This window comes from Thunnus maccoyii, chromosome 9, assembly GCF_910596095.1.
Source record: "Thunnus maccoyii chromosome 9, fThuMac1.1, whole genome shotgun sequence".
NCBI lineage: Eukaryota > Metazoa > Chordata > Actinopteri > Scombriformes > Scombridae > Thunnus > Thunnus maccoyii.
Genome location: NC_056541.1, coordinates 10,371,760 through 10,399,354, shown reverse-complemented (window position 1 = coordinate 10,399,354; position 27,595 = coordinate 10,371,760). Strand labels below are relative to the sequence as shown.

The following is a 27,595-nucleotide window of genomic DNA, read 5'->3' as shown; positions in this document are numbered from 1 at the left end:
CAAAATGATTGACAGCAGCAAAACAAACCACCAACTGTGAATTCTGACTCAAATGTTGCTGAATACTGATTGGCGCACAGAGGTACTTTTTCAAAGTCCCACCCACTTCAAACCAGTGACAAGAGCACTGAGAAAAAAATACAAAAATAAAAAATGTGAAAGTAAAACAACTTTGGCATAAAATTGTGTGTTCATGTACATGATGGATCCCGTTACTCAGAGTAATTAACTGACTGAGAAAATAAGTTCTGAGTGCCTTTAAAGGACAATAAGCACATACATTTGGTAACCGAACCCTAAACCTTAGCCATAAAAGAACCAAGCTTCTCCTGATCTATACTGACAGATATATAATTCATTGTGGTGCATGTTAGCATTTAGCTAACACACATATTCAAATAGTTTACAATAAGTGAGCTGGTTTAGTGCCTTGTTCAATATAATGCTGACAAGGCAAACAGCAGACGAATAACAAACACTGACTGACGGAGGAAGAGGGGTGGGGATCAAAAATCCTTCCCATCCCAGCACGCTCACTGTAACCCCTTGTCCTCTTTTGAAAAGAAACACAGCACCAAAAACCCAGATAATCCCAGGCTCCAAACTCCCAATCTTTCTGCAATGTCTAGTAAATACACCAGGAAATGAATACAAACTGAATGGAAATATATGGAAATACAGTGCCGAAGAGCAATAAGTCATTTTTGATATATGCCGTTGTAATGCCTTTCAAATGGGGATAAAAAAACAGTGATACATTAATGTAGAGCCATGTGTGATGCTGAGTCTATCACTCTTTTTTACATGACTTAGAGCTAATGTGTTTATGCTCATTTCTTCTCCAGGATGTAATATATGTGTGAATTTATGTGAAAGCTGACACGCGTGTATGCATTTACATCAGTGTGTGTATATAATAAAAATGCATTTCACAAGTCAATGAGTTTCTTATTTGTTGACTTTAATAGATGGATAGCTGTTTTGAATTTCAGTTGTAAATGACTCTGTAAGCATAACAAGTTTTGACTGTGATTTCTATAATTATAATGCAGTTCATCTTTTTCTCCTGTTTTTCCTCTCCCCTATCTTCTTTCTTATTTTCCCTTTTGGTTTTTTTTTTTTTTTAATCTTTCTGTTATTTTTTTTTCCTCTTTCCTCTCTTCACCTACCTCCTCTTCGTCACAGTATCCGACAGCCGAGCAGGAGCGGCAGGAGGTGGACCAGGAGGAGGACCAGACTCCTCCCAGGCTCGTTTCTCTGCGTCCCTCCCCACCTACCTCCCCGTCCAATGCCAGCTTAGCGGTGCTGACTCCGCCTTCTTCCTGCGAGAAGCCAATCAGGAGGTTATGCGAAACGGCAGCCTATCATCTCGTACTGAGCCCTTCTTTCTCCACCAGCTGGAACCGGGGGTTGCCGCCCCACAATCCCTGCCGAGCGTCAATTGCAGCTACGGAAACCTGAGCGCTGAGCAGCCCATCCCAGTGGAGCTGCTTCAGGGCCCGCCACCGCATGTGCTGCTGACAGCCAACCAGGTGACTCTGAACTGGAAGGTCAAAGGTCAAGTGGTGGTGCCCAAAGTGGGGTCAGCACGCCCCTGGATACAGGTACTGGCAGTTTTATGTTTTACTTTGGATCTTTATTGACATTATGTTAATATTAACAAGTTATAAACGCACACACACACACACTGATTTGTTATCGCCTTATAAAGTAGATGTGGTGAACATGTTAGCAAACTGTTTTCATCTCTGTTTTGGTCTCCTCCAACTCCCGAGAGATATATCTGACTCTTTAGTAGCCTCATGCTCCGCTGTGCAGCTAGCTGCTTCCTTTGTCAGTGGTTTGGTGTCAAGCAGGTGGCATATCAGAACTTTTTCACTAAAAACAGCTGCCTGCTTCTGCTAAAACAGGGTTGATGAGAGCAGTAAGTCATGAGTTAACCAAAACAGTAATATTGCAGGCTGGAAAACCAAAACAATGAGCTGAAAGAATATAAAATGCTCTGTAGAGCTGACAGGAATGGCAGAGCTGGGTGATAATTGGGTTCATCACTACAAGCGACACCTTTCACATTACACATAGTAATTTGATCCATTGTTTATTTAAAATGTTGATTAGTGCAGCAGTACTCACGAGTGTAAATGCAGAAACCTATCACTATAAACATGTTTTACATTAACATTTTGACATTTTGCAGGGTGTTTATATGAATGAGTATAGCTGTCTTTCACTGTTTAAAAAAAGATGCATCATATGTATCATAGATGTACCTATTATTACATTATATGCATTTCTTTTTTGTCTCCAGGTACTGTTTTATCTGGTAGGGAGACGCTGGGATGAGCCAGACCCACCTCCTCCAGCCCTCCTCCCATGTGTCAGAGCTGTAGCCATCCGTGACACCAATGAAGCAGCACCCTCGGCTGGCTGCCGACTTGTGGGACCATCTGGCATCTGTGTTGTCCGTTTGGAGATTCCCCCAGCTTGGTTTACACCTCTGCAAGTGAGAAAGAGACCTCCTGACGTGACTTTGCCATCAGTGGTTGTGTATTACTCAATTATACCAGTGGAAGGTGCTGGTCAAGAGTGTCCCTCCATTGTTAACGAGCCATGGAGAAGCCAGAGTGCAAACATCGGGCCTCTTGGAGGCCTGGGCATGGGCCTCGGAGGGCAGTGGAGCCCCCTTGTAGATGGGGGTCTTCAGGACATGCAAAAAGCTGGTTCTGTGTTAATGACCATGGGCCCGGTTTCAGCCAAAGGTGAGAGATTAAGACTGGATGAAAATGTGGAGGTTCTGGTGCCACCCAGCCCGGTTCGGCTCGGCAAGACGGTGGCGTTTGGCATCTACATGAAGACAGATTCAAACACGGAGCAGTTCACATTGAGGTTAGAATGCAAATACTTTAATAGGACTTGTTGGGCTTTGGTTTTATTTGGTATTCTGTCATTTGTTTGTCTCGTTTCACTTTTTCTTCGATTTCCCTCTGATTCTTTTTTCTATCATCTCTGCTTATTCCTTTCCTCCTCATCCGCGCTCTCTCATCTCTCAACGCCGCCGCCTCCTGAGGTTGATGGCTGTCACCTTTGTGTACTCAGTCTCTTTCAGGAGCCAGCAATGCAAATAACAACCTCATGAATATTCATGACTGATCCAAGGAGAGAAGAAAACATAGAAAATGAGAAGTGAGAGAACGAAACGGTGACTGAGTAGGGACAGAAGGTTGAGGAAGGAAATGAAAGAAAAAGCATAAAACTAGACTAGATCCCGGTTTCTCAAATTGAAGGGTGGTACCCAAAATGGCTCTCAGGTGTGCTTTAAGAGGTCACATATATGGTTTCCCACATAAGCGGCAATATGTTTTTCTCGAGTTCCTATCTCAGGAAACAAATTTCTTTTTGGTTCGCTGGCTGAAAATAGGTTTACAACCCCTGATCTAGACTAAGCATGCATATCTGCATCCCATCTCTGCCTCATCATTTCACTGACTTTAGGGATTTCAGGCTGACAAATGACAGATGTGCAAATTTATCATTCTATCCAAAGAACATCCCAGCACACAACACTGTGCCTGGATATAGCATTACCATAACAATGTACTCCTGTGAGGTGAGAACTATCAAGGACATGTTGGAGTCCAATACTGGGCAACTTTGCTTACATTGTTCAGTATTTCAGTCACACATTAACTCCAAGAAAATCTAAAATGCACTGAACACCATAATTGGCACATGTCAACAGACTTCTCTCAACACCATAGTTAGATTGCGTAAAGGCCTTTTCACATCAGGCTTGAATATTTTTTTCAGATCATTTGCACATAATGTTAAATTAAATGATTTTTCTGTTCCATCAAAGCGCATGATACCAAATAAAACCACTGATAAATGTACTATTAACAATGCGTTTGCATGCTCATCATGGCTACTTTGCGTGTCCTGCATTCCTCGAGAGTGTTGTTTGTGCATGTCCTCAGAAATGAACACTACAAGATTAAACACGTGTATTTATCTGATTCATCTTGTTTAACATTTGATTGATCTGATAATGTCTTTTTAACAGAATACTTTGACCAATTTTTTAAAACAGCTCTTATTTATTTGTTAAGATAATGAAAAAGAAATATTATCAACAGAACCACAGTTGTGTATTGTTTTATGTACTATTATTCCTGAGGTCATCTAAGGACACTGAAGGAAAAGAGGAAGTGGCTAGACTGCACTGCACCTGGTCCCGCTACCTGATGAGAAACACACACACACACACACACACATGGTCACACAGAGGGAAATAAATACCCCACCGACATCCTGCTCACATTATTTCTCTCTGCCATGTACACATACTTCTTCACAGTACATGCAGACACACAGACCCTGTACACACTCTTTTGCTGTCTCTTACATGGGTGTGTATTAAGCAGAGACACACAAAGACACACACACAGGAGTGATGAGGTGGCCTCTTTGGTTCCCCCTACAGACACTTTGTCTCTGTCTTTGTTGTACAATACCCCCACTGTGGTTGTGTGTGTTTGTGTGTCTCTGCGCATACATGTATGTGTCTGTGTGTGGTACTGTTACAGAAAGATAGTGGAGGAAATAAAACACCTTTTCCTTTTCTATGGCATCATATCCTCTTTCACTTTCTTCCCTTGGCTTATTTTTTAATATTGCAGCAGCTCCTACTCTATTCTATTCTGTCATTTATTCCCAGTATTGTACACTGTGTCCACCTGTGTGTGTGTGTGTGTGTGTGTGTGTTCGTGTGCGTGCGTGTGCGTGTGTGTGTCTGTCCTACCAGCAGCTCTTGCCCTCTGCCCTAGCATACAGTCCCATGGATAATCTCCCATGTTAGAAGCACAGTCAGACATGTAATAAGGCTTAAGTGGATCTCATTCCCGTGTGTGTGAATGTGCGCATGTTTGTGTGTGTGTTACATATAATAAGCCTTAAGTGTGCTCCATCACACTGAGGTGATGTGATTATGATAAACTGCTGAGGAGATGGAGGGACACGGTGAGAGGATGGGCGAGAGTCACAAAGAGAGAGGAGGGATGGTGGAAAAAAAAAAGAAAGAGGAGAAAGAGAGAGGCCGTAAAGAGATGGATAACAGTAGGCAGAGGGGAAGGGGGAAATATTCCTTCGCTTGCATCTCTTTCTTGCTCCACAGCTCTTCCAAAAGGGAGAGATGCAAGGATTGGGGACTCAAGGCAACATGCATTTGCCAAATTAGATTGGGCATCCTTGCTGTATCACCTGTCACTGAGCTTGTAGTCTCACATAACCGTACATGACTCTCACTTTGTGATGAGACTACTAGTCTGCAGACAAACTAGCTGAAACTGTGGTCGTGGATGGCTGTGACATCCGGCATTGATTAATTCACATTGCCAAGTCTTCTTCCAATTCTGTTACATTTTACATTTGAGTCACAGCTCCTACTTTGATTATCATCTTTTCAACATTTCATTGTTCCAGGCACATTTATAATACAAAGCCCAGCACAGTTGTCCCAGATATATCTCTGTTAACCTCCAACCTCATTTGCTCAATTTGGACACAGCCTCCCATTCCCTTGAATGAGAAAGTGTGTCCAAACCTTTGACTGGTGCTGTAAAACTTAATATACTTTTGAATTGAATACTGTATGTCTCTGTTATCACCTTCTCTCCTATTAATTTCCTTCCATGGCAGAAGACCTAAAATATAAGATGTGAAAAGATGAGATCAACCCAACCATTATGGAATTATAAAATATATTCCTGTGCGGAATTAGCTATAAAACGATTTAATCCAATCATCAGCAGATTTTTCAAGTGTAGTGTTATACTGTATGGGACTCTCACAACTAAAATGTTTCTTTGACTCCCTGAAGCACAGAAACTGATCAGTCTGCTCCTCCTAAACCTATTATAGCTCTACTGTGTCATAGACTGTGACTGAACGAAAATGATACTGATAGACAATTAACCATGTTTATGGCTGAAAGAGCACAACAGACATGTGAGACATGTGCTAGACGAGTATATAATTGGTTTTTGACACAGGTACTCAAGCACAGATATTAATAAACAGTCAAAGAGTCCCTAAGATAATGGGCCAAACTTAAATGGACCCTCCTACACAACGCACTTTGAAAGGAAAAGAGGAGGACATGAAAAGGAGAAACCTTTTGGTTAATTAAGAGTAAAAAAGCTTGGTAAATCATCTTTTTACAGTTACATCATGTAGCTACAGACATGACATAGATTTTCTGTGCAGACGTTCTTTGTATGTATTCCAGTATACTGCATGCAATGTACAGTACCAGTCAAATGTTTGGACACACCTTCCCATTCACTTTTGACTGGTACTGTATATTATTATGTCATGTTTTCCACGAAAAGACATATAGGACACACTTCCCCACTGCAGGCTCTTTACTTCTCCTCTGATATGCATTTTACTGATTGGAATATCCTTAAACATGACAGACCTTAACTGATTTCTGGATCATGGACAGGAGGAGAGTAGAACAAGGAGATTATGGGCACAAAAATCAAATAAAGAAAGAGTCTTGCTGTGGCGTTTTTACAACGAGGTTCCTATAGACACAGTCGAATAGTTTCTCCAGCGTAATGTTTTCCTTTCACATTTTCTACTTCTTCTTCTGTCTGTTCAGGCAAAGTGGCTGTTGCTATACCACACAGTTCATCTCATACGTATTCACATTCCTCCATAAATGAAGAAGACATGACTCCGTATGTGCCGGAGAAGAACAAACCACAACCAGATGTTTACCAAAAAAATCGCTTTTATGAACAGTCTTTTGGTGGAGTCACAATTAGATTTAAAAAACAATAGCACAGTGACAAAGGAAACAGCACGGCAGGACACGTTTTACACAGTGTTCTCTCAAAACGACATACTTGTCAACCTAATTATAAAGGAAATAGAGACAATGGTGATGGAAATTTTGTAGGAGGGACGACAGAGCGGCGTCACACAGTGCAACAAAATGCATGTTTTGTCACCCTTGTTTCTGCATATGCTGCTGCTCTCAACAATGGTGCTGAATACTGGCAATGTCCGCTAAATCTCCAGAACCACACCAGACTTGGGCATCACTTATCACAATAAAGAAGCTGCTTCATGTTGCCTAATCACTTTAGCTGGTTCAACTTGGACAATACAGGTACAGTCCCTTGTACATCGTAAAAAAAAAACAACAAAAAAACAAATTTACAAGAAGCATTTACCCTAGTAGTTTAATGTGGATTTTCCCTTTTCATGGCAGTCCCTTCCTTGAACGTAAAAGAGAAGACACAAATGAATTAGTGTCTCTCAGCTCACTAATTGCACACCATTGCTTGTAACTTACATTCAGCCAAAATGTTAATACAGTGTTTGAAGTTATAGTTTATATATACCATATAACTGCAAGGAGCATACTATATGACTGCAACATCCAATGTCCCCCCCCCCCCCCCCAAACACACACACACACACACAAACACAATAACCCCCAAGCAAAGGCAAAATGCCAACGCAAAAAAATCTTTAAAAAAATACAGCGTTTAAATCTGTGCAAGCCCTTTCCACAGAAGTTTGATCCCTTGAATCTGTGTTTAGTTGAGCATTTCAGCATTTTTCAGCACTGGGAATGTTGACACACAGGGGGTCAAAGTGATTAGTATCTCCCTCATTAAAAAGCTGTCGTCTTGAACTGTGTGCTATCGTTGTTTGGTTAGTTAATTAGCGAGATGATGACTGATGAGGGGATAAATGCTATATGTGTGTATGTGTGTGTGTGTGCGGATGTGAGATATACTGTAGATAGACACAGGCAGATTGAGACAGTAATCGTTCGAAGGCAAACAAAATCTTCTCTGCTCATATTCTCTTTCGTTTTTCCTCTATTTTCTCTCAATCACATCTGTTCCATATGTGACTGATATTTGCTTTTGGTATATGAATTCGTATTTAACCTGTATTCATCGTCTAATTCGTTCTTTCTCTGTGTTTGCCTACAGTATGTCTGTGTGTGTTTGTGTGTGTGTCTGTGTGTGTGCGTAGGGATTAGTGGATTTTTCCTAGGATCAGAGGGGAGATGTACTTCTAAGGACCAGCTAGTCCTCTCTGGTGGTTACACTGCACACACACACACACACACACACACACACACACACACACTTTGCCCTCTGTGTCTTGCACACACACACACGCGCAGCATGCCCAGGATGCCTTTATTCCACAAAGCTCTGTCATCGATTTCACCTCATATGCCCTAACACCAGCAGGAAAACAGAATCAATTGTTTTTGTGCGAGTGTGTTTGTGTGTGAGTGTATGTGTGGGCTTCAGTAAACACTTTTAAGGCATATGATTGTCGGTGTAATTGTGCGCTTGCATACTTGTGTTTCTATGCCTGTGTTTCATGTATATCGTGTTTGTGTGAGAGTGTGCCTAAATATTTGTATGTGAAAGTACAGAAATTGTACAGTGTGCTTTATGGAAGTGTAAACGCACTTTATGTTGAAACATAGTATGGACATACTATGTTGTCTGATAGTGCGATTCTCTCTTCAGTCTGTTATGTATGTGTGTTTGTGTCTATGTGTCCTTATTTCTCCGCTGCTCTTATATTTGGTGAAACCTTCTAACTAACAAATGCATATTATGCAATCTTGAAAAGGCACAAAAGATACAATGAGAATTAGGTGTATTTCTTTTAGCTGAGATGAAGCCAATAAATGGCTTCCCGGGTATTAAAAAAAACCCCACACTCTACCAAAATATTGGAAAGTATTCCATTCATAATAGTGTTAAGTGAGGTGTTTTTGTTCTCTGGTTTTAGCTACTTTTTGTCATTTGCTTCATCCATCTGAAAATGAAAAATGTGTCAGTTTTGTTGAAATGTATTATTTTTTAAATCTTCAATGAGCTTTTAGTTGTATGCGTGACTAATGCGGTTTTGTATGTAAGTTGACTGATTGTCATAAAGCTCATTTTTTCAGGAGTACTTTAAGGTTTTGGGAGATCATCCAATTGGTCAGTGTGAAACGTGAAAAAACTCCAAAAAGAGTGTTTCATGTGACACTCAGTATACACATTTGTTGAGTCATACAACATTAGACTTCTAAAAAGCTTACACTTGGCTAAATCTGATGTTTTTGGATATGAGACAGTCAAAATGACAAGAAATAGGATCTTTAATTCTATCTACATTTGCCCCTAATCTAAGATTTACTGCATTTACGACAAATACAAACCTGGCCACATAAAATACTGAGTTAATAAAGTTATAAATTACAGAACTGAACAAGTCTTGTGACTTTACACAGCATCCACTACCTATATATTATTACTAAAATGTAAATCCTGTGCTAGGCTGCTACCGTCTGTATTTACATGAAGTGCCAGAGAAACAACCTTGGGAAACATCGCTGATTGTTGCCGGTGTTCTCATCACTTAATGGATAAGTGAACTAAACGCCCTTTTTTGTAAAAAAATAACTATAATCCATTTATTGTTTGTCTGTATTCAAGTGAGTGTCTTCCTGCTTTTGTCTTTTTTCTGTGCAGTATCTCTCCATGTCATTGTCTTTCTTTCTCACTGGGACTTTCTTCTTCTATTTATCATATTCTTTAAAGAAAATCTTTCACATCCCTTGGATCAAGGGTCTCTTTTCTTTGTCCGTTCTCTATTCCAGTCTCTGCTTCCTCAGAAGGAGCACTCTAAATAATCACCCTAGCCATTAAATTGAACTCAACACAGCGTGTACTCATGCTCGCGTATATATGTCTCTCTAGCTCAGTGTGCTCTTGCAGCTCCATTCTTATAAAATTACTCCTTACATGTTGCTTTGAAATTCATCCATAGTTAAGTAAGGAAACAGTTGTTGTATTCATTAAATAAAGAAAATGAGGAGCTGTCATGATAACTCTCCATGATTACTTGGACATATTTCTTGTCAAGTGCATGTGATGCAATTACCTTTTGTTATTATGTGTGCATGAATGACTTATAAGACATTTTTTTTAAAAACCAATGTATGTCATTTTTATTATTTTTTTATGTTTTAAAGCACTTTGTAATCACTGGTTTTGCAATGTATTATATAAATAAACGGTATTATTAATATGATTATTGAAGATCCTTCAAAAGCACTGAAGGATTGAGTGGGAATAAGTCATAAAGTTAAACATCAGTAAAAAGTAAGAGTGAGCAACATATACTATATTAAAAATAAAAATTAAAAAAACTATAAATCATAAATGGTAACTTAGGTAATTAGGTAACTTGGGAGACAAACTTGCTTAATTCAAACTGATCATCCTCATATCCCTGCTGCTCAGACTGTCCTTGTAAACCTAAAGGCTGTATTAAATCATTTATATTATTTAATGTACTATATTAGCTTTGAAGCAAACGACTCAGGGAGATGGCTGCAGTATTGCTAATCTCACAGAGAATCAACTCTATTTATGCAGCTTTCAGCAACTTCAGCTCACTATTTTAGTTTGCTGGACCAACAAAACCAACACAATGCCAGATTTCTATAAAACCACTCACAGATGTTCTCAGCACACAAGCTGATTGTACGCTACCAGTCAAAAGTTCATGAGTGACTGTTGAAGAAAGTTGAATTTTTATCAAGTGACCAGATATTTCCTTTGAGTTGTGTGAGAGATGGCTACAATATGTAGTTATATATTTGTGGCTGGTACTTATGAGGTCTCAACAGTTGAGATACTCTTGTGGCCACTACTGCCTGACAAGGCACCAGTGCAGGTGAAGCACAGCCACTGTAGGTCCATAGTTATGACTGGACCAAGGTAAGATGAGCAGATCATTCAGAGCCTTCGTTCAACTGTTAATATAGAAGTTGTCATTTATACTTTCCAAAAGAAAAGTTAATGAAGAACAGTGAAAAGACTCTGCAGGGTCAAGCCACGTGTTCATTTTCAATAAGTGGCTCTATGAAGATGAGCAGTTTATAGAAGTGGTGGGCCTGTAAACCTCAGTGAGACACCGCATCTGATATTGGGCTTTATAAATTAACCTGACTTCCTGCCCTGTAAAGTGGCAAGACTTCCTACCTGCACAGTGAGAAATGTCAGATTTGTTTTCATTCACGCCTTCAAGTTTTTGGTGACTTTTTACTGTGTTCTAGTGCAAATCTATTGAAATCCTCCATTCTTATATTAAAGAAAGACTGATTCGATGGCAGTTCTCTACAGGCAAATTTACAACACTGTCTGTAGTCACTGAAGTAAAAGTGCAGGGGTTGATTAAAAAACTGAGGGTTGAAGAGGTCATCACTTTCACTATAAAAAATCTCATGCTCACGCTTTAATTGATGGAAATGATATGAGGGATTATTGTAACACACACACACACACACACATGCACACAGCGTCACACACGCACAAGTACCCGGAGTGAAAGTTGCACACACACACACACACACACACACACACAAACAGATGTAGTCTCACAGAGACACACATATCGATGGTCCTGAGTACGGGGGAAAAATTGTTATTAGAAAATGGAATTTTTTATACATGAGAGGGGGTACCTTAGACATGCATGTACATATTAAAGCAATCATTCATGTTTGACAAGCATGTAAAATCATAGACCCATTAGTCTGCGAGTATTACATCTCCGATATTAGCTGACGCACACATTATGCAATGGACATGTGAAATTGCTTCACTTCAACATTCAATGGCCTAATACCTTATGCCAAAAAGCCAGTCTGTATAATTCCTGCTGAGTCTGGAAAGTCAGAGTTGACACTACAGTCAGTGGCACAGTGGTTCAGATTTAACTGGCTTAGTGTGGACGTGGTAAAAGTGACTTAGTTACAAGAAAAGAAAATGACTGAATTTATTAATAATACATTTTAGATAAGACACGTATTGTAAAATTGTTTCTAAAATACTTGAATCAAGCATAACTTTAATTAAAGGAGAGGAGCTCCCAACTATGTGAATTTCAAGGACCTTCATTATTACTGTCGTATAAAATGTGACTCATCTACCTCCTCATGTTGTAAACTCGTACCGGTATTATCACTTTTTCACACTGTGGTATTACCTTGAGAGGTTAACAAAGCCAGACTGTCAATCACTAGCAAAATATGGTAAACTGGCTAACGCTCTATGACCAAACACATACACACACACACACACACACATAAACACCTGCTGTCTTTCTCTCCTTAACCCACACACTCACTCTGTCTGTTTATTCTCTTAATCCTGCCTGCGCTATCATTCTGTCTAGAGCCTTCTACCTTTACTTCCCCTCCTCCTTACTCTTCAATTTCCCTGTCACCACCTCCCTTTCTTCCTTCTCCCTCTCCTGTTTTTCTCTCGCTCTCTCTCTTTCCATCTCAAATCGGCCATGAATATTCATGAAGGTGTTATTTGCATTGCTGGCTCCTGAAAGAGGCTGAGTACACAAAGGTGACAGCCATCAACCTCGGGATAGCAGCTCTGTTCGTGTGTTTTTGGGGCTCCGCGTGTGTGTGTGAGGGCGAGGAAAATAGCCATGGGAGAGGAGAAGAAAATGAGGAAAGAGTGAGAGGAACAAAGTCAGAGAGAAGAAGGAGGCTAGTGCATATTTTGGCAGCGTCACTTGCAAAATGATTGACACTATCGCTGAAGTTATAATTAATATGTCTCTGAGTACGAGTGTGTGTTTGAACTGAATTTGAAACATTTTTTTTTCTTTTTGAACTCGGTTATGGATATGACACTGATCCCCTTTGCACATGCACAGCTGTGTACGTGCACACATGTTTGTTAACTGTCTCTTCACACACATTTTCCCGTCTCTCTCTGTTTTTCGACTCCCATCTCTTTTCTTCTTTCCTTTGTGCGCCTCTATTGCTCTTTGAGTCTGGGTCTGCCAGCTTTAGTTTGGGAATGCTTGATATGCAAATGCATGGCCGGTTATTGTGCTGTGTTTATTGTTCATGCCACTCCTTGTTGCAGTACAGAGAGGAACCCCATTTAGAAACGGGGCTCCTCTATATCCTGTTCCTCCATTCTTCTGCGCTGGGAATGCACCAGTTGCTGGGAGTCACTCGTTTAAAACCGAGTGGTGTATGTGTGTGTTTTTCTGCGTGTTTAAGCATTTACCTCTAAGTTACCCCAGGAGTTATAAAAAGGAGTTTGGGGATAAGTTTGTTTTCATTTTAACAAGCTGGGGGGACAACAGTTGATATTTTTACTAACAGAGAGAAATCCCCTCCCGCAGCTTTCCATTCTGGGACTCGAATAACATTTTTATTTTCTTGGCCTGGGACCCAAGCTCATGAAAACATATTGTCTGTTTTATTATTCTGGGACCCACTTGAAATAAGCTACAGATGTTCCTATTGTAGAAGTCCCAATTTCTACTGCGTGCTGGCTGAACTGCAGCTGCACTTTGGCACTGTCTCCAAAAGGAGATTTTTTTTTGTTACAAGACATTGTGTGGTGTGTAGCTGTTATAGTTTTTTTTTTTTTCCCCACAATACATTCATTTTGTTGAAAATAATTATTGAAGTTTATGCAAGATATTTGGAGGGTAAATGCAGTTAGAGAGTCCTGGTTGTCATATCAGTTTTGGAGCAATACAGAAGGGATGTATAATGTCTAGTTCAAATTTTAAATAAGAAAGAAATTCACCTCAGTTTTAAAATTTTGTTAAGTTTTCTATATCTCACAATCTCCTCTTTAGTTCCTCCTTGTAGGAAAAAAAACAGGAATTATTAGAAAGCCTGGTATAGCACTGAGGTTGTGATTTGCAGGTCAAGACGGCTAGATGTGTAATTTGGTTGAAATTTTTGTTTTTTAGACATCTAAGTTCGGTACATTCTGTACAACCATTGTGTCAATCCTTATATTCCAACGTGTAGCTAGGAGCGACTTCCCATTAAAATACTGTCATTTAAATGCTGTTGAAAAACAAAAACATGGTTATGTAACCTAGAAAATCTGAAAAACTTGACATACTTTTCAACTAAATTTAGCTGGGTTTAACTGAAACTGAACTTCAATGATTTGTTCATGCTGTAGAGGAATAGAGGCTGTCTACATTCTTTGCAAAGCTTCCTGCCACAACAAATGCATACTGACACTCCTCTTCACAGATATTATACCAATAGGCCACCATACAAAAAATATAAGGAAACTAGTGCTACAGGTTATATTGTATTAAAGAAAAGATGTTAAATTCCTTCATTATGCTGAAAAGAATATTAACAAGGCTTAATAGGCTTTAGTACCCTGACTATTTACATGCATCTGTGCCTGGTAGGCCCGTGTGGTAATCCATCCATGACTTAGGCTCTCTTCTTTCTCATTTCCCCTTTCTACCTTTAACGTCTGACTATCTGCCTCCACTTTGATCACAAAGTCGAATCCTTTAGGCTGAATCTCATCTACAAGGCCCCTCATTGTTGCCGAATGATACCATTCTTTAGAGACTTCCTGCTATAAGTAGCTTAAGTAGCTTGTTTATCTGCTCGACACACTGTACGTATTTTCTTTCTGTTCAGTTTCCTTACAGTGATGTGATTTCTGCTTTAGTTTATCCAAACTTGCAATTCACAATATCATTTCCTCTTTTAGTACATCTCATCTTCCTATTCACTGTGCACTGCAGGGAGCACCACACAACAGCCCACAGGCTAAAAACGATGCTGCGGTGTGTGTGTGTATGTGTGTGTGTGTGTGTGTGCATGTGTGTTTGTGTGTTTGATGGTGACTCATCCATTAGACAACAAAATAGGACATACTGTGACTGTGATTACATTTTTTTTTGTATGTCCTTCAGTCTTATACATTATAACCTGCTGACACATGTAGGCACATGTGCATATAAACTGGCAGCATATGTTTAGGATGCAGGTATGTGCACACACACATACAGACTCTTCCTGAAGATATTTTAAGGAAGTGATTAAACCATTTACATACTGAAGTTGTGATCTTCTCTTATTCTGGGCGGAGGAGTAATTATTATTACTAATATTATTCATTACACTGTTCACTTTTAAATGAGTTCCTTTTTTATATCTTTAAAACCAGAGAGGCCAGGAGCCTACGCTACAGTGGCTCCAACTCTGTCAACATTCATATGCAATTTATGTTAAATGTTCTATCTTTAAAGGCTTGTTTGTTAGAACTCCAAAATATATACTTGGAGAAGTTTTGACTGTTTTCTCCTCACAGAATAACCCTATTGTTGTCTGATCATGTGTGACTGTCTCCCTCTCCCTTTGCAGTCGCAATTCAGCTATTGAACGGCTGTCGCATTTACCCACCGAGCCAGTGAACACCATCAAAACTGAGCAGAATTTTTTTTTTTTTTAACACACATGATTGCTCACCTACCATGACAGTAAAAGGTTGTGTTTTCTTGCAGAGACTGCAGGTCCAACACAATTCAGTGTTCCTTTTATGTAAGTTCCTTAAAAGTCCCTCCAAAGAGGAAGCTACAATATCAGGCACACAGACCTATGAAACAAAAAGATGGATGAGTACTTAAAGCTCAGCTAATCTGTGCACAAGGTTTCCTATCAAACCATGAGTTTGGATCTGAGCTCCATAGATGACTACCTGACAATGAGGCTGCTATTCTCCATTCCAGACACGTTACGTTCCCATAGATTAGATACAGTTTGGTGGACCTTTAAAACAATTTTTCAAGGATCCCACTGAGGTTTCACAACAGCAGATCTCATTGGACAATTTCTTTTTCTCATCTCATCTTGTGTTATACTTTTTTTATGCTCTTATTTCTTTTCTTCACACTTCTCTGTGCTACATAAACATTTTAAGGTCACAAGGATGTTCTGTCACAGGGCACCGTTGACCTAAAGTTGTGATCTACTTGTTGCTTGTAATGTTGTGATCTTGGAAATTTAAGCTTACTCTACTGTTGTGCTCATTCTCAAGTCACTCTAGATAAGAGCATCAACTAAAGCGTAAAACTTTAATGATTAAATTACTTATTAATGAAGGAATTGAAGAACCCCTGAAGTACTTTTAGATATCAGAGTGTGTAAGTGGTTGTTGATGCTTCAGTCAGGGAAACACCAGCAGACTGTCTTATTGGATACCTAGCTGCAGTTTCCAGCACAGCTTGTCATATTAAAGATCCTACACGTTCTGAGGAATATGATGCCTTTCTATTGGCTTGTGTTTTCACTGTTGTACACTATCATATTGATTAGTTGCAAATCCTTTTCACTTCACCAATCTACTTCATTTTACAGCTTTCTTTTAGTGTATTTAATAGTGATTATCTTAACGTCTGATTATGTTTGTAACTATTTATTATTACCATATTTATTTTGAGACGGTTTGGCCACGAGGGGCAGAAAGCTATTGAAATTGAACTAAAATCTTATTCAGAACAGATGCTTCCTATTGCCGGGGTATGGTATGAATACATGGCTGGCTCCATGATTGACCACTGCGCTTCGTGTTTGCTCGTTTATCAGTGCTAATTTGCCTGGCTAATGTCCCCATTAAGCTCAGTGAGAACATTAGCCTAGCAAATTAGCACTGATGAATGGGCTATTATTCATAGCAAAATCCCCACTTCTCCTTGCCTGCTTGTCTTTGATGTTTTTTCCGTCAGTCCTCCCACCCTCTTTCTTTTCATCTTTCCCTATCAATCTTTACCTTCTTGTTCTATAGTTCCTATGTCTCCAGATGTAGGATGAATACACGAGACTGGAATCTGCCTTTTCTACCTGTTCGAGCCATGAGTTGGACTCAGAGTTAACACTATAACTAGATGTTAAACACCTTTGTTGGTTGAGCAGCTTGCTGAGAAAACAAAGACACCACCGATGCCTCTAGTCTCAGGTCTATTTTCTACCATCCTTTCTTCTCCGCTGTAAACCCCACTCCATTCTAATCTTAGCAGGATTTAACAAAAAAAAATATTACAGCTTACACACATTCAAACATACACACACTCTCTCTTTCTCACATACTGTGTCTTTTAAAGTAGCATGTGGTATGTGGTTTGATCCCCTTCTTGTTCTTTGCTTCTGAAGGTAGTCTCAATTCTGTTTTATATTCAAACCCCTATAGCGAAAGCCACACACACACTGAGTAAAGCACATTCAAATGGCACACATCCATGTCTATATACAGTACATGCACAAACAAAAGAATATACAGACAGCAGCGTGTGTAAATGCTGTACATAAACATGAAGACACGCATAACTCCTGGGCCTGCAAAGCTTTTTGTCTGAATCCCTCACAGAAAGAGAGAAAAGGTAAGAGAGGAAAAGGGGGGGGGGGGGGGGGGGGGTTAGGAAGTGAAAGCAGTATTCATGTCCTTTCTCTGTCTCTGCTCCATCTGTTACTGACTGTTGGTCTTTCATTTTCCCTTTGTTTTATTATCTCTATTTCACCCTCATATCTCATAATTCTCTCTTTCTATCATCTCTCACTCTCTCACTCTTGCTCCCCTCCATTTCACGTAATCAGTATTTATTATGTGTGCTGTACAGTCTGCTAATTAATTAAACTAGTCATCTTGTGATTAGTTGCCAAACATCCTCGTGGAAGGACTCATCTTTATCTGCCCATGGAACATGATCCAGAAAGATACTTTACATACACACACACACACACACACACACACACATAGAAATCTTGTACATTGTACCTACACTTGTCACTGTATAGAGACACCTTTTCCTTATTGGCTCATGAGGTTGGCTTTGAGGGTTTCACTTTAAATGGGTTTTTACAATTGACGAACAGCCCTGTGTGGGGGAAAAAAAAAATGCAGCTCCCTTATTCATTTGAATAGGATCAATCTGTCGATGCAGCGGGGTTGGAAAAAAACAAACAAAAAAAACAACGCAACATCATTTGGCAAGTCGCTGAGTTGATCTATCAATGCCAGCTCAGATTCCTTGCAGATTACTAGTTTACTAACATAAATGCCATATTTCTACTATTTACCTTGCAATCATCGCAACAAAAGATACAATAATAGCAGACGTGATGACTTTTCAGAGCTGTAAAATATGATATTGAAAACCTTTGTGCAGTATTCTGGTATCTGATCAGACTGGTGAATGTGTTGCTCTAAAAGAGTTTCTCATTGTCTTACTGGTACCTGAAGCAACATGCTCTCAACAACACAGCCCCTTGCATTTTTAAAGGCAAGGCTCTTTTTGGTCTGAATGCCCATTTGTACATTGTACAAACTTGCTGGGCAGCCTTGTGTGGTCCAGCTGAATCTAAGTCTAGTTCATTTTCCCCCTTGGTGTGATTCCTTTGGGCAGATCTGAACACTCAATTCTCAACAGTCAATTGTACTCGGGTGCAGACCAAAACAACCGTACCAAGACCCTTTAAGGGAATGGTTTCTGTCCCAAACCAAACAATCATTCGCAGTGGGAATGTGAACCGACCTTGATCCGACCCAACTACTACACATACGCGACCTGGACCAGGGCAAATACATTGCATTTGGCCAGAGGGCCTTTGCCAGGACCCTCTTAGTGTGTTAACATTCTTGCTCTCGCCCCAGTCACAACTAACCAATGAGCGTAGTGAACATTCTCATGTGGCTTTTAGTGATGCATTTTGGCTTGCTTGAATTTGTGTGTGTGTGTGTGTGTGTTTGTGTAAAAAGAGATCAAACCAAGTGGAAAAGGCACCCCAGCAAACACTGGGATGTTGAATGACCGTTGTCTGAACGTCTCATCAAGACGTCCCATAATGGTTCAAAAATAGTTCAAAAATGAAAATTGTACCAACATCTGGGATGTTACCTGGCCATCAGCTAGATGTCCTTCCTGTTCATGATTTGCGTTTTACGTGCATGTTGGTGTTCTTGCCATCTGTCCGGAACCACTTTTAGCCAGGGACATAACGCCACTATCCAACCAGTGTTTGCTGGGAAGTTTACCAGCTCAACCACTGATTCAGACCAGAGCAAATGACTATTCTGAAACATAATTTATTTTCTGAATTATTTTGCAACAAGTAATATGCTGTGCAGTTGTATCATTGTGTTTCATTCTACTGTCTATCACCTATAGTACGTACAGGAACACCATTTCTGAAAAGCTTTATTCAAGTCATTTAAAGGGTTGGTTTACCCAAATGATATACTGCATACAGTATATATGTAAGGAAATTTCTTGCTGTAACTGAACACCTTCACCCACACAACTACGGACCAATGTGGCTTTCAAACCTCAAATGCCTTTACTATTTGACATATAACTTCACTTATCCCTCTCAGTTTTCTTCTTCTTTACATATCTCCCCATTCCTTGTAGATTTTTTTTGTCTCATAGTGGTGTTAAATTGGATTGTATCATGTAAAAAAGTGATATCAACCTGTACATAGAGTGTTAATGGGCTTGCAACTTTATGCAGTTTACAGTAATACAGGATGCATGCATCATAAACACATTAGGAAGCTCTTTGACAGAAGGTACCACTATATTGTGTTGTATGATAAACAAAAGTACATATTGGGTCTAGTTTTCACTCATGCACATTTCAGAGAAAATAATATCACGGGAAGCCACGGAATTTCCAAATGAGGAAGCAAAACAGTAGGTAGTAAAAAGTCTGCTTGAGGCCAGTGAATTTGCTGCTTGGCTGATACAAAGTCACTATGCTTGATCTGTACCAGCATGAAGTATGGGCCAGATATAATGTGTGTTAATTGCTTTAGGTCAAAGAGAACACACCAAACAGAGTGCTGAAGTACTGTCTGTGAAATCAGCATGTAGAAGAGAAAGGGAAGGCAAGCAGGAGCTGAGGGGAGAGCAGAAATAATTATAGACTTGCATTTGATTTCAAAGGGAAGAAAACGTCGTGGGAGAAGAGGATTTAAGCAGTTAAAGAGGACACGAAGAGTTTTGTGCAAACATTACTTTTTGGATCAATGTGGAATATGGAATGTAATCTGTTTTCATAATTAGAATGAAATTAGTCAGGAAATCATACTACTTCTTTTCCTAGTTTGTTCTTACAAACATCTTGAGATTAACTCAGACACATCATCAGTGATGTAACCTGGGTTCATTGGGTGTGTAGGATTTCTTCAACATCAGACACCCTCACCCAGGCGATCCTGCCGAGGTTCATTAATGTGTGGTCCACAGGGTTTGCCCCTATTGATTCACAGGCATCCTTTTCGGCAGGTTCAGTGATGTTCCTGTTGGCTTTCTTTCTGTGTAGACCAAGTGACAGCCAACTATGATGGGCACACATTTCACTGATCATCCTTGGCTTGCCCACCAGGTCTACATGTTTGATTCTCTTCTTTGATTCTCCTCTCAGAGGCCTCCTCTATCTGGTCTTCCCAGAGGACAGTCAATTGCAGCAGGATCACTTGCCTTGCTGAGGATGGTTGACAAAGCTTTCTTGTCATGAGCAGATGTCTACTTCTGAAAATCCCTGTGCAGAAGATGTCTGCTGTTGCCCTCAGCACCTGGTTGTGACATCATCAGTAGCACCCCTACCCCAGGATCTTCAGTCAGCAAATCAATTGAACTGAGGAGTTTATATCAAATGTTAAACAGCTGGATATAATGAGTTTTCCCTCATTGCCACATGCATACACACAGAGGGCAACATCACATCAACATCTATAGTATAAATAGTCACACAACATACAAGTCAACTGGTGCTCAGTACATGCAGTATCCTGTTGCCAAAATCAATGTCTAGTAAATGTCGACTTTGAGTAAAGGAGAGACGAAACAAGGTTTTTGTTCTTGTTGGAAAAAGAAGAGTTACTGTGCAGTGTACGACTGTGTGTGTGGCGTGGGTGTATGTGTGCATGTGTCTGTGTTATTAGACAGAGATTAAGATATAACGAAACGGAGAGTGAGAAAAACAGAGTGAGGGACAGATAGACAGTAATGAGTACTCCAGTGGAGAGTGATAAGAGAGACAGAGGGAGAGTTGGTCTGCATAATAAGTCCTCCAGCATAGAGGTGGCTTTTGGGAGGGATGGAGAGTAAGAGGGAGGGAGGAATGAACAGGACTCTTCCAGTTGAGAAGAGAGAGAGCAACAGAGGCTCTGTTCACACCTGGCATTAAAATGTATCTTGGGTGATCTGATCACAAGTGGACAGCTCTAAGTACAGTTGTGAATGCACCCAAATGCATTGAGGACGTATTGAGATCTGATCGCTCAGACCACATTTGAGGGTGGTCTGGGCCACATATGGCCACTTTCTTTTAGCAGTGTGTACGTGAATGTGTCCTGGGACACATTGAGGGACCGCCTACTCAACTGACATCCTCCGTGTAAGTAGGAAGGAAGTACTTAGCAATATTTATGTCATTATGTTCAGTCCTCCTCGTCTCTCATGGAGATCGATGAAGAAGAACACGACACATGTACTCCCCTCACTCTGTGTTAAGCACACATCAGGTGTATTTCTCTCTGATAGAGAGATAATAAATTCCGCTGCATCCCTCTTCACCAAAGAAACGCGTTGTGCGCGTTGTTCCAAAGCAAAACGGTAATGGCAGCCATGACAACGGGGGACAGGCGTATTATTCAGAGCCACTACATCGGGTGAGGTGTGTTTTCTGACAGCATCACACCGAACGTAGCGTTCATGCACTGGCACAGCTCTGTGATGGCAGTTGGGCAGCATGGGCTATGTTGAGGGGGGAAAGAAGCCCCTGTGCAGCCCCTTATGTCTTAAAATGGCTGCTGCTAGGATGCCTCCACACACTTCTAGATGTCTGGGAGGTGAGGCGAGACAAAAGTTCTGTAAAAACCCTCACGGAGCCGGGGAAGGATGGGGGAGTGTTAGCCCAACACGGCCTGCCGCGATGGTCATCACAACCCAGTAAGAATGAATATGGAGGAGAGCAGCAGCAGCAACGGGGTTCGATTGAGAGACGAGGAAGTTTCAAATTTGTTGGACATTTATGGAGAAGCTTCTATTCGAGCCTGTGCATGTGTGGAAGTTTAGGACCTCAAAAGTATTCACACCGGAGCTGTATACATGTCACCTACAAACATGAGTGTGAACCATCAACACAAAAAGATCAGATCTGACAAAATAACAGAATTGATGTTAAAAATAGATACAAATTCTACAGGGCTTTAACTAACCTTTATTATTCAATATCCACAATGGTTGGTTTATACCAAAACCATATATAAAAGCTATTAAGCTATTTTACAGATTTACAGGTTTAGATCTATTTTCTAAAATTAGGATTTCCAAATGATAGCAAGATAACAATCTTTCTGATTGTGACTGGCTGTAAAGAAATGCATGGTGAAGTTATATTACAAAAAGACATATACATGTGTTATTGTGTAATTGCCCGCTACTGTATGTTAATACAAGATAGAAACATTATCAACATAAAATGTTTGACTTCTACAAGTTGCCCCTTTGTACTCACATTCAAATTAAAGCAACATTCGGAGTTGTTTTTGTGCGTAAACAGGACTGACTTCCAGGACGCCTGTCAGCGCTGCATATGTGTGACTGATGTGTGATTGACAGCAAACACACGTACACACAAACTCCCTTTTGCACACAACCGCACACTCTCTTTTACATGCGATGTCAGTGTTAAGAGGTAGATGAGGCTTAAGCTGCCAGGATCCTAGTGGTGCTTTAAGAATTAAACAACGGGGTACGACACCATCACCTGCTGTGTGTGTGTGTGTGTGTGTGTGTGTTTGTTCTAAGAAGCTGTCATAGTATGATCAGTAATGGGTGGGATGAGAAGAGCCTTGTCACCGAAATATCTGATGGGCTCCAATGGAGAGGCTAGTAGAGGAGAAAATAACAACAACAACAACAACAAAAATAACACACTGTATGCATACTGTACGCATGCACGCACACATTCTGAACATGCCAAATTACCCAGACACCTCTTCTCTCCTCCTCTACTCATACAGGAGATGAGTAAAGGAGATGCAGGTACCAGCATAAGGATGGATGAAAAAGCAGCAGATAAAAGAGGGTACACACAAACACACATATGTTCATGTGTGTCTAGTCAGCTATCCTGCAGATACACACATGCAGTGAGCCAGACAGACAGCTATCCAGTCATCAGCTTCCTAGCCAACCTGTCAGTTTGTCAGCCATCCTGTCATCCACACAAACAATCTACCCATCCATCTCTCCACTCATCCAGACAGTTATCTAACAAACTATCCATTCAACCAGTAAGACATGCAGTTAGAGATACAGGCGGACATTTTGGTAGACATCCACATACCAATAATCAGACAGCCACGAGACATAGAAGGCATGGGAAGGGATAAGAGTGGGAAGACACTTATAGAGTTCGGTGCGCAGTTACATAAGAGCTTCAGTCACATAGTCTAAAGGGAGAGAGAAAGAGATGGAGTTTGGTGCTACGGAGGAAGTAAGAAGAGAGGGAGTTTGATAGAAACATGTGGGAAGGAACTATGAGGTGGATGAGAGGAAAGAGTAGGTGTTGTCGATAGGAACGATACGTACAAAGTTGAGACAGGACAGTCTAGAGATTGGGTAAAGGAGAGAAGTGTTGAGGAACAGGATGACAGAAAGAAATAGGAATGCACAAGGGAAATGTTAAGTGTGTATGTGCTCAAATGACTACTTTGAGCTGAAATGAGAATGAGATTTAGAACTTTTGTGCCACAAATGAGCCCATATTTGTCTGTAGATGTCAGTCTTTTAACCCACGAAGGGCCTATTATAGCTCGGGTGATGAAAAATAGCAGAAGTTTCTAACTTTTTATGCTGCGAATAGGCATCGAAATTTCAGATCATTCAAACATCTAAACTTTCTAATGAGGTATAACATGCACTTTCTCACATACGGTCAGTATCAAAATATGCAAGATAACTATTTATTTTTAAAAAAATATGCGTAAAGCGTGGATCAGTAGTGACCCCTACAAACCTCACAAGTTAAGTTAGTGAGAATGAGATTTTGTCTACACTACACCATCAAAACTCTAGCATTTCCAGGTTGTTTTTGGAGAGGCACAGTAAAACACCTAAACAACAGAAAAATGGCTAAACATTCTCTAAATCTGAGAAAAACAAGGTAGTACCAGTCCCAAGCGTGCTGCTCCATAAATGACCGTGAGTTCTGACCCTACCTGGGCGAAAAAAACAAAAAAACCCTACATTTATTCATTTCTTCTTTCTCCTCCTCTCCTCACCAGAAATCTCTGCTGTTGACAGGGGGCAGGGGAGGTGAAAGACAGGAGAAGAGGAGGATAAGACTGGGCTCTATTCATCATGGCAAAAGGAAGGGGGGGTTGGAGAGAGAGTTAGTGAGTTTGCGCTGCTGATTGAAGACCACTGACTGAAGCTAGGAAGATAGGGTGTGGCAGTTTGACATGCAGTTTGTGAACAATCAGTTAGGGCTCTTTTGTGACTTTCAAAGGGTTCAGCAGTGGCTTTATTTGAAGTGATTTGTTTATATATTTCTAGTGATTTAAACTAACCACATTTATTTCCTAAATGCTCACTTTAACCATCAGTACAACAGGCCTAAGCTTAACTTAATTCTATTATCATCCCCAATTCCTTGTCTTAACCCAAATAGTTAACCCAGTTCATAATTGTGGCTCATTATTTTTCATTTTCAAGTTTTACATTAATTGTTTTCTAAGCTAATTTTTCAAAATAAAAGTCGTACTGATAAAGAGGAAGGTTTATCGAGTAAGTATCAAGCTCTATTTATTCAAAAGAATTAATGTCAACTATTGGTTAAAAGTGCTGGTCAGGAAATCACAGAAACCTGAGTTTTATAGTTTCTTGTTCACACTGCACCAACAGAAACTAGCATTAGCTGAGTTTGATTTTTAAGCTATTTGGCATTGATTGGGAACATAAGAGCACAACAGATGAGGCGAAACTGTTGACTGCATTGAGCTTTATCTTAATGATAAACTTAAGTCTCATCATTAGGAAAGAATGTCCCTTTAAACATCCTCACTCTGAAAATTCAAAATTCCAACTTGAACTGACAAGGATACACAAGGACACACACACACACACACAAGCATGCAACTAAACACAACACAGTTATATCTGGCAACGGGGACAGTGTTTTATTTATAGTATGTGATGTGGCCTTGGTCTAAAACTGTGTTGCTCTTGCCATATTTAGACCCAAGATCAAAACTGACAGTGTTTCTTTGCCTCAAATACATGTTTCTTCAATTTTACTCACTCAAAAAAAAAACAACTGCTGAGCACATACTTAAGCAGCAGTTCTTTTTCACACATATTTACTTCCAAACGTTCTCACCTGGGAGCTGCTCAGTACAACATTAGTCCTCTACTGCTTCACAGCTGGCAGACCTGGTGCCTCAGCATCAGAGTGACCGTAAAAGAAGGCAGGAGACTTGTTTCACTTAGTTTCACTCACTTTCCTCTGCCCAGATTTTGCTGCTCAGTAGCCATGAGGAGCATGCGACCCTCCGGCCAGCAGCTCGGTTCTCTCACAATTAGGCTTCCACTACCTCTATTTGTCATTTTGATGTTAACTCAGTATTGCAGTGTAGATGAGTCAGCCGTGGCGAATAAATTAAGAGAGCCCATTGAATGAGCTCCCAAAAGTCCACACTGAATGTTTTTTGTTGAATGAGTTCCAAAGAGCTGACTCTTGAAGCGGAAATAAGCTTTCTGTTGGTGGCGCGTTGAATTAGTAGACTTAGTCAGGCCAGGAGAGAAGAGAGGAGGGGGGCGGAGCTGTTATCACACCGCAGCACCTGGACCGGAGACAGACAGGACGGGACAGAGATGTCTGTCAAACACACAGAGGCAGAGACACACACACGCATGACGTGAAACTCAAGCAGTAGAATACACTCTCAGACACTGCATGAACTGTATTTGTTTATCCATTTCTCTTCAGCTCTTAAAGGTCACTGTGGCTGTCCTGTCATTTCCTTTTCCCTCTTAATTCATCTCACTGTCACTCCTCCTCTCGCTGTCCTCTCCCTGTCTTCCTCTGTCCTCCCTCCCCTATAGTATCTTTCTTTTTTGTCATACAGCACTTTACCCCTCTTAATGTGCTACCTTGTCTACTTTCTCTGAATCTTGACATCTTTCTCCGCTGCCTGTGTTCATATACTGTAAATAACTTTACTTTTGCTCTGTCACTGCATGATATAATTTGTGTGTCCATGTCTCGAATGCACCGGGCAACGCAAATGACATGAATTATGCAATGTGAACGTTATTCGCGTTATTTGCGCAAGTTATTCAACTTGGGGAAGAAATTCGCGCATATCTGAGGGCTGGACCGGTAGATTGAGCCGGGGCTTGCCGACAGACAGCTGTTGAGAGCCAGTCAGCTCTAGAGGAGAGAGCCGGGGAGCACGTTGGTGCTGCTGCTGAATTCTGGAGGAATAAACACACACCAGATCACCACACCGGTCACACTGGATTCTGCTCTAATCTGGAGCCGTTTACCAGCAGGAGGAGTTTATTTTTTCTTAACTTTTGCTTCTCTAGAGCTAACGCCGGAGTCACGCACCCCCCTCAGCTGTTGTCATCAATAATGGTGTGAACACAACATTGATAGATTGAGACACCTGTCAGTCACGCCAAATTGCCTTCAAAAAATTCCTGTTTACTTGTCTTCTTACACCGATTCCTAACTGGACGCAATGCGAACGAGCAAGTGAGCAAATATCAGATTGTTTCAGTGTTTCCCAATGAAGATGTCTTAACCTGCTCCATGTATCAGCGAACAGGCTGAACGACATGTGGTTTGTTTGAAAAACAGCTCATCCTGACTCTATTTTAGCAAAGTTTTACACACCTAACCCTATTTTCATTGGTCAAATTGACTGACGTCCTTCACATTTCCATTCCCCCCCTCCCAAAAGAGAGCAAGAGAGAAGATAAATCCACTTTTTAATACCAAAAGTTTCGGAGCAGAATCCGATGTGACTCCGGGTGTTACTTTTTCGCACTCCATCCGCTGGAGTTCACTGGCTGTATGTTAGAAAGAGGTGTTAAAGTCCTCTTCCACTCAAAAATGTGTTTTGCTTCTTGTTCCTACAATTGAATGTTTGAGCTTCACTGTGCAGAATGATGTATGTACAGAGTTTGACACTGAGGCTGTTTTCACATTCATCTGCTGAAGTTGGAAAGTTTCTCTGTGCTCATTGAAAATCCAATTTCAGGGGACGGGCCTACGAGCATGATTTGTGACATCATGAATCGTTTGAATCCTGGTCCAATATTCAACTTGCACAAGTGTGATATGGAAACTTGAAGCCTCCAGTGCACATACAATGAGAATGGACTTTACAGTGAAGTAGGAGACATCTTGTGTCCAGCAGTTAAACTTTTATATTTACATATTTACAGATTCTGGAATTTTTAATGAGGGAGAAGGAGGAGATGTCATTTTAACTTTTTTCTGTAGAAAAACCATACCAGACACACATTATTAGTCAAAGTTTATCTCTGTCTTTATATACATCTTAAAACATGTCTGGAGGGGATCTTTAAGAAAAAAAAGAAATCATCAAGAAGAGACAAATAACTGAGACCCCTCTGAGACCTGACAGCATACCATCTGTTCTGCTGTTCAGAATTA

The 27,595-nt window shown here is 40.5% G+C and overlaps 1 protein-coding gene across 1 annotated transcript in view; it reads left to right on the top strand.

Annotated features, from left to right (window-relative positions):
* LOC121903796 (transmembrane protein 132D-like) overlaps positions 1 to 27,595 on the top strand; it is a 140,477-nt gene that overhangs the window by 93,705 nt on the left and 19,177 nt on the right. Inside the window, exons 3-4 of the mRNA XM_042421180.1 lie at positions 1,186 to 1,604; positions 2,309 to 2,886. Coding sequence (XP_042277114.1) covers positions 1,186 to 1,604; positions 2,309 to 2,886 — 997 coding nt within the window. The remainder of the gene's footprint in view (positions 1 to 1,185; positions 1,605 to 2,308; positions 2,887 to 27,595) is intronic.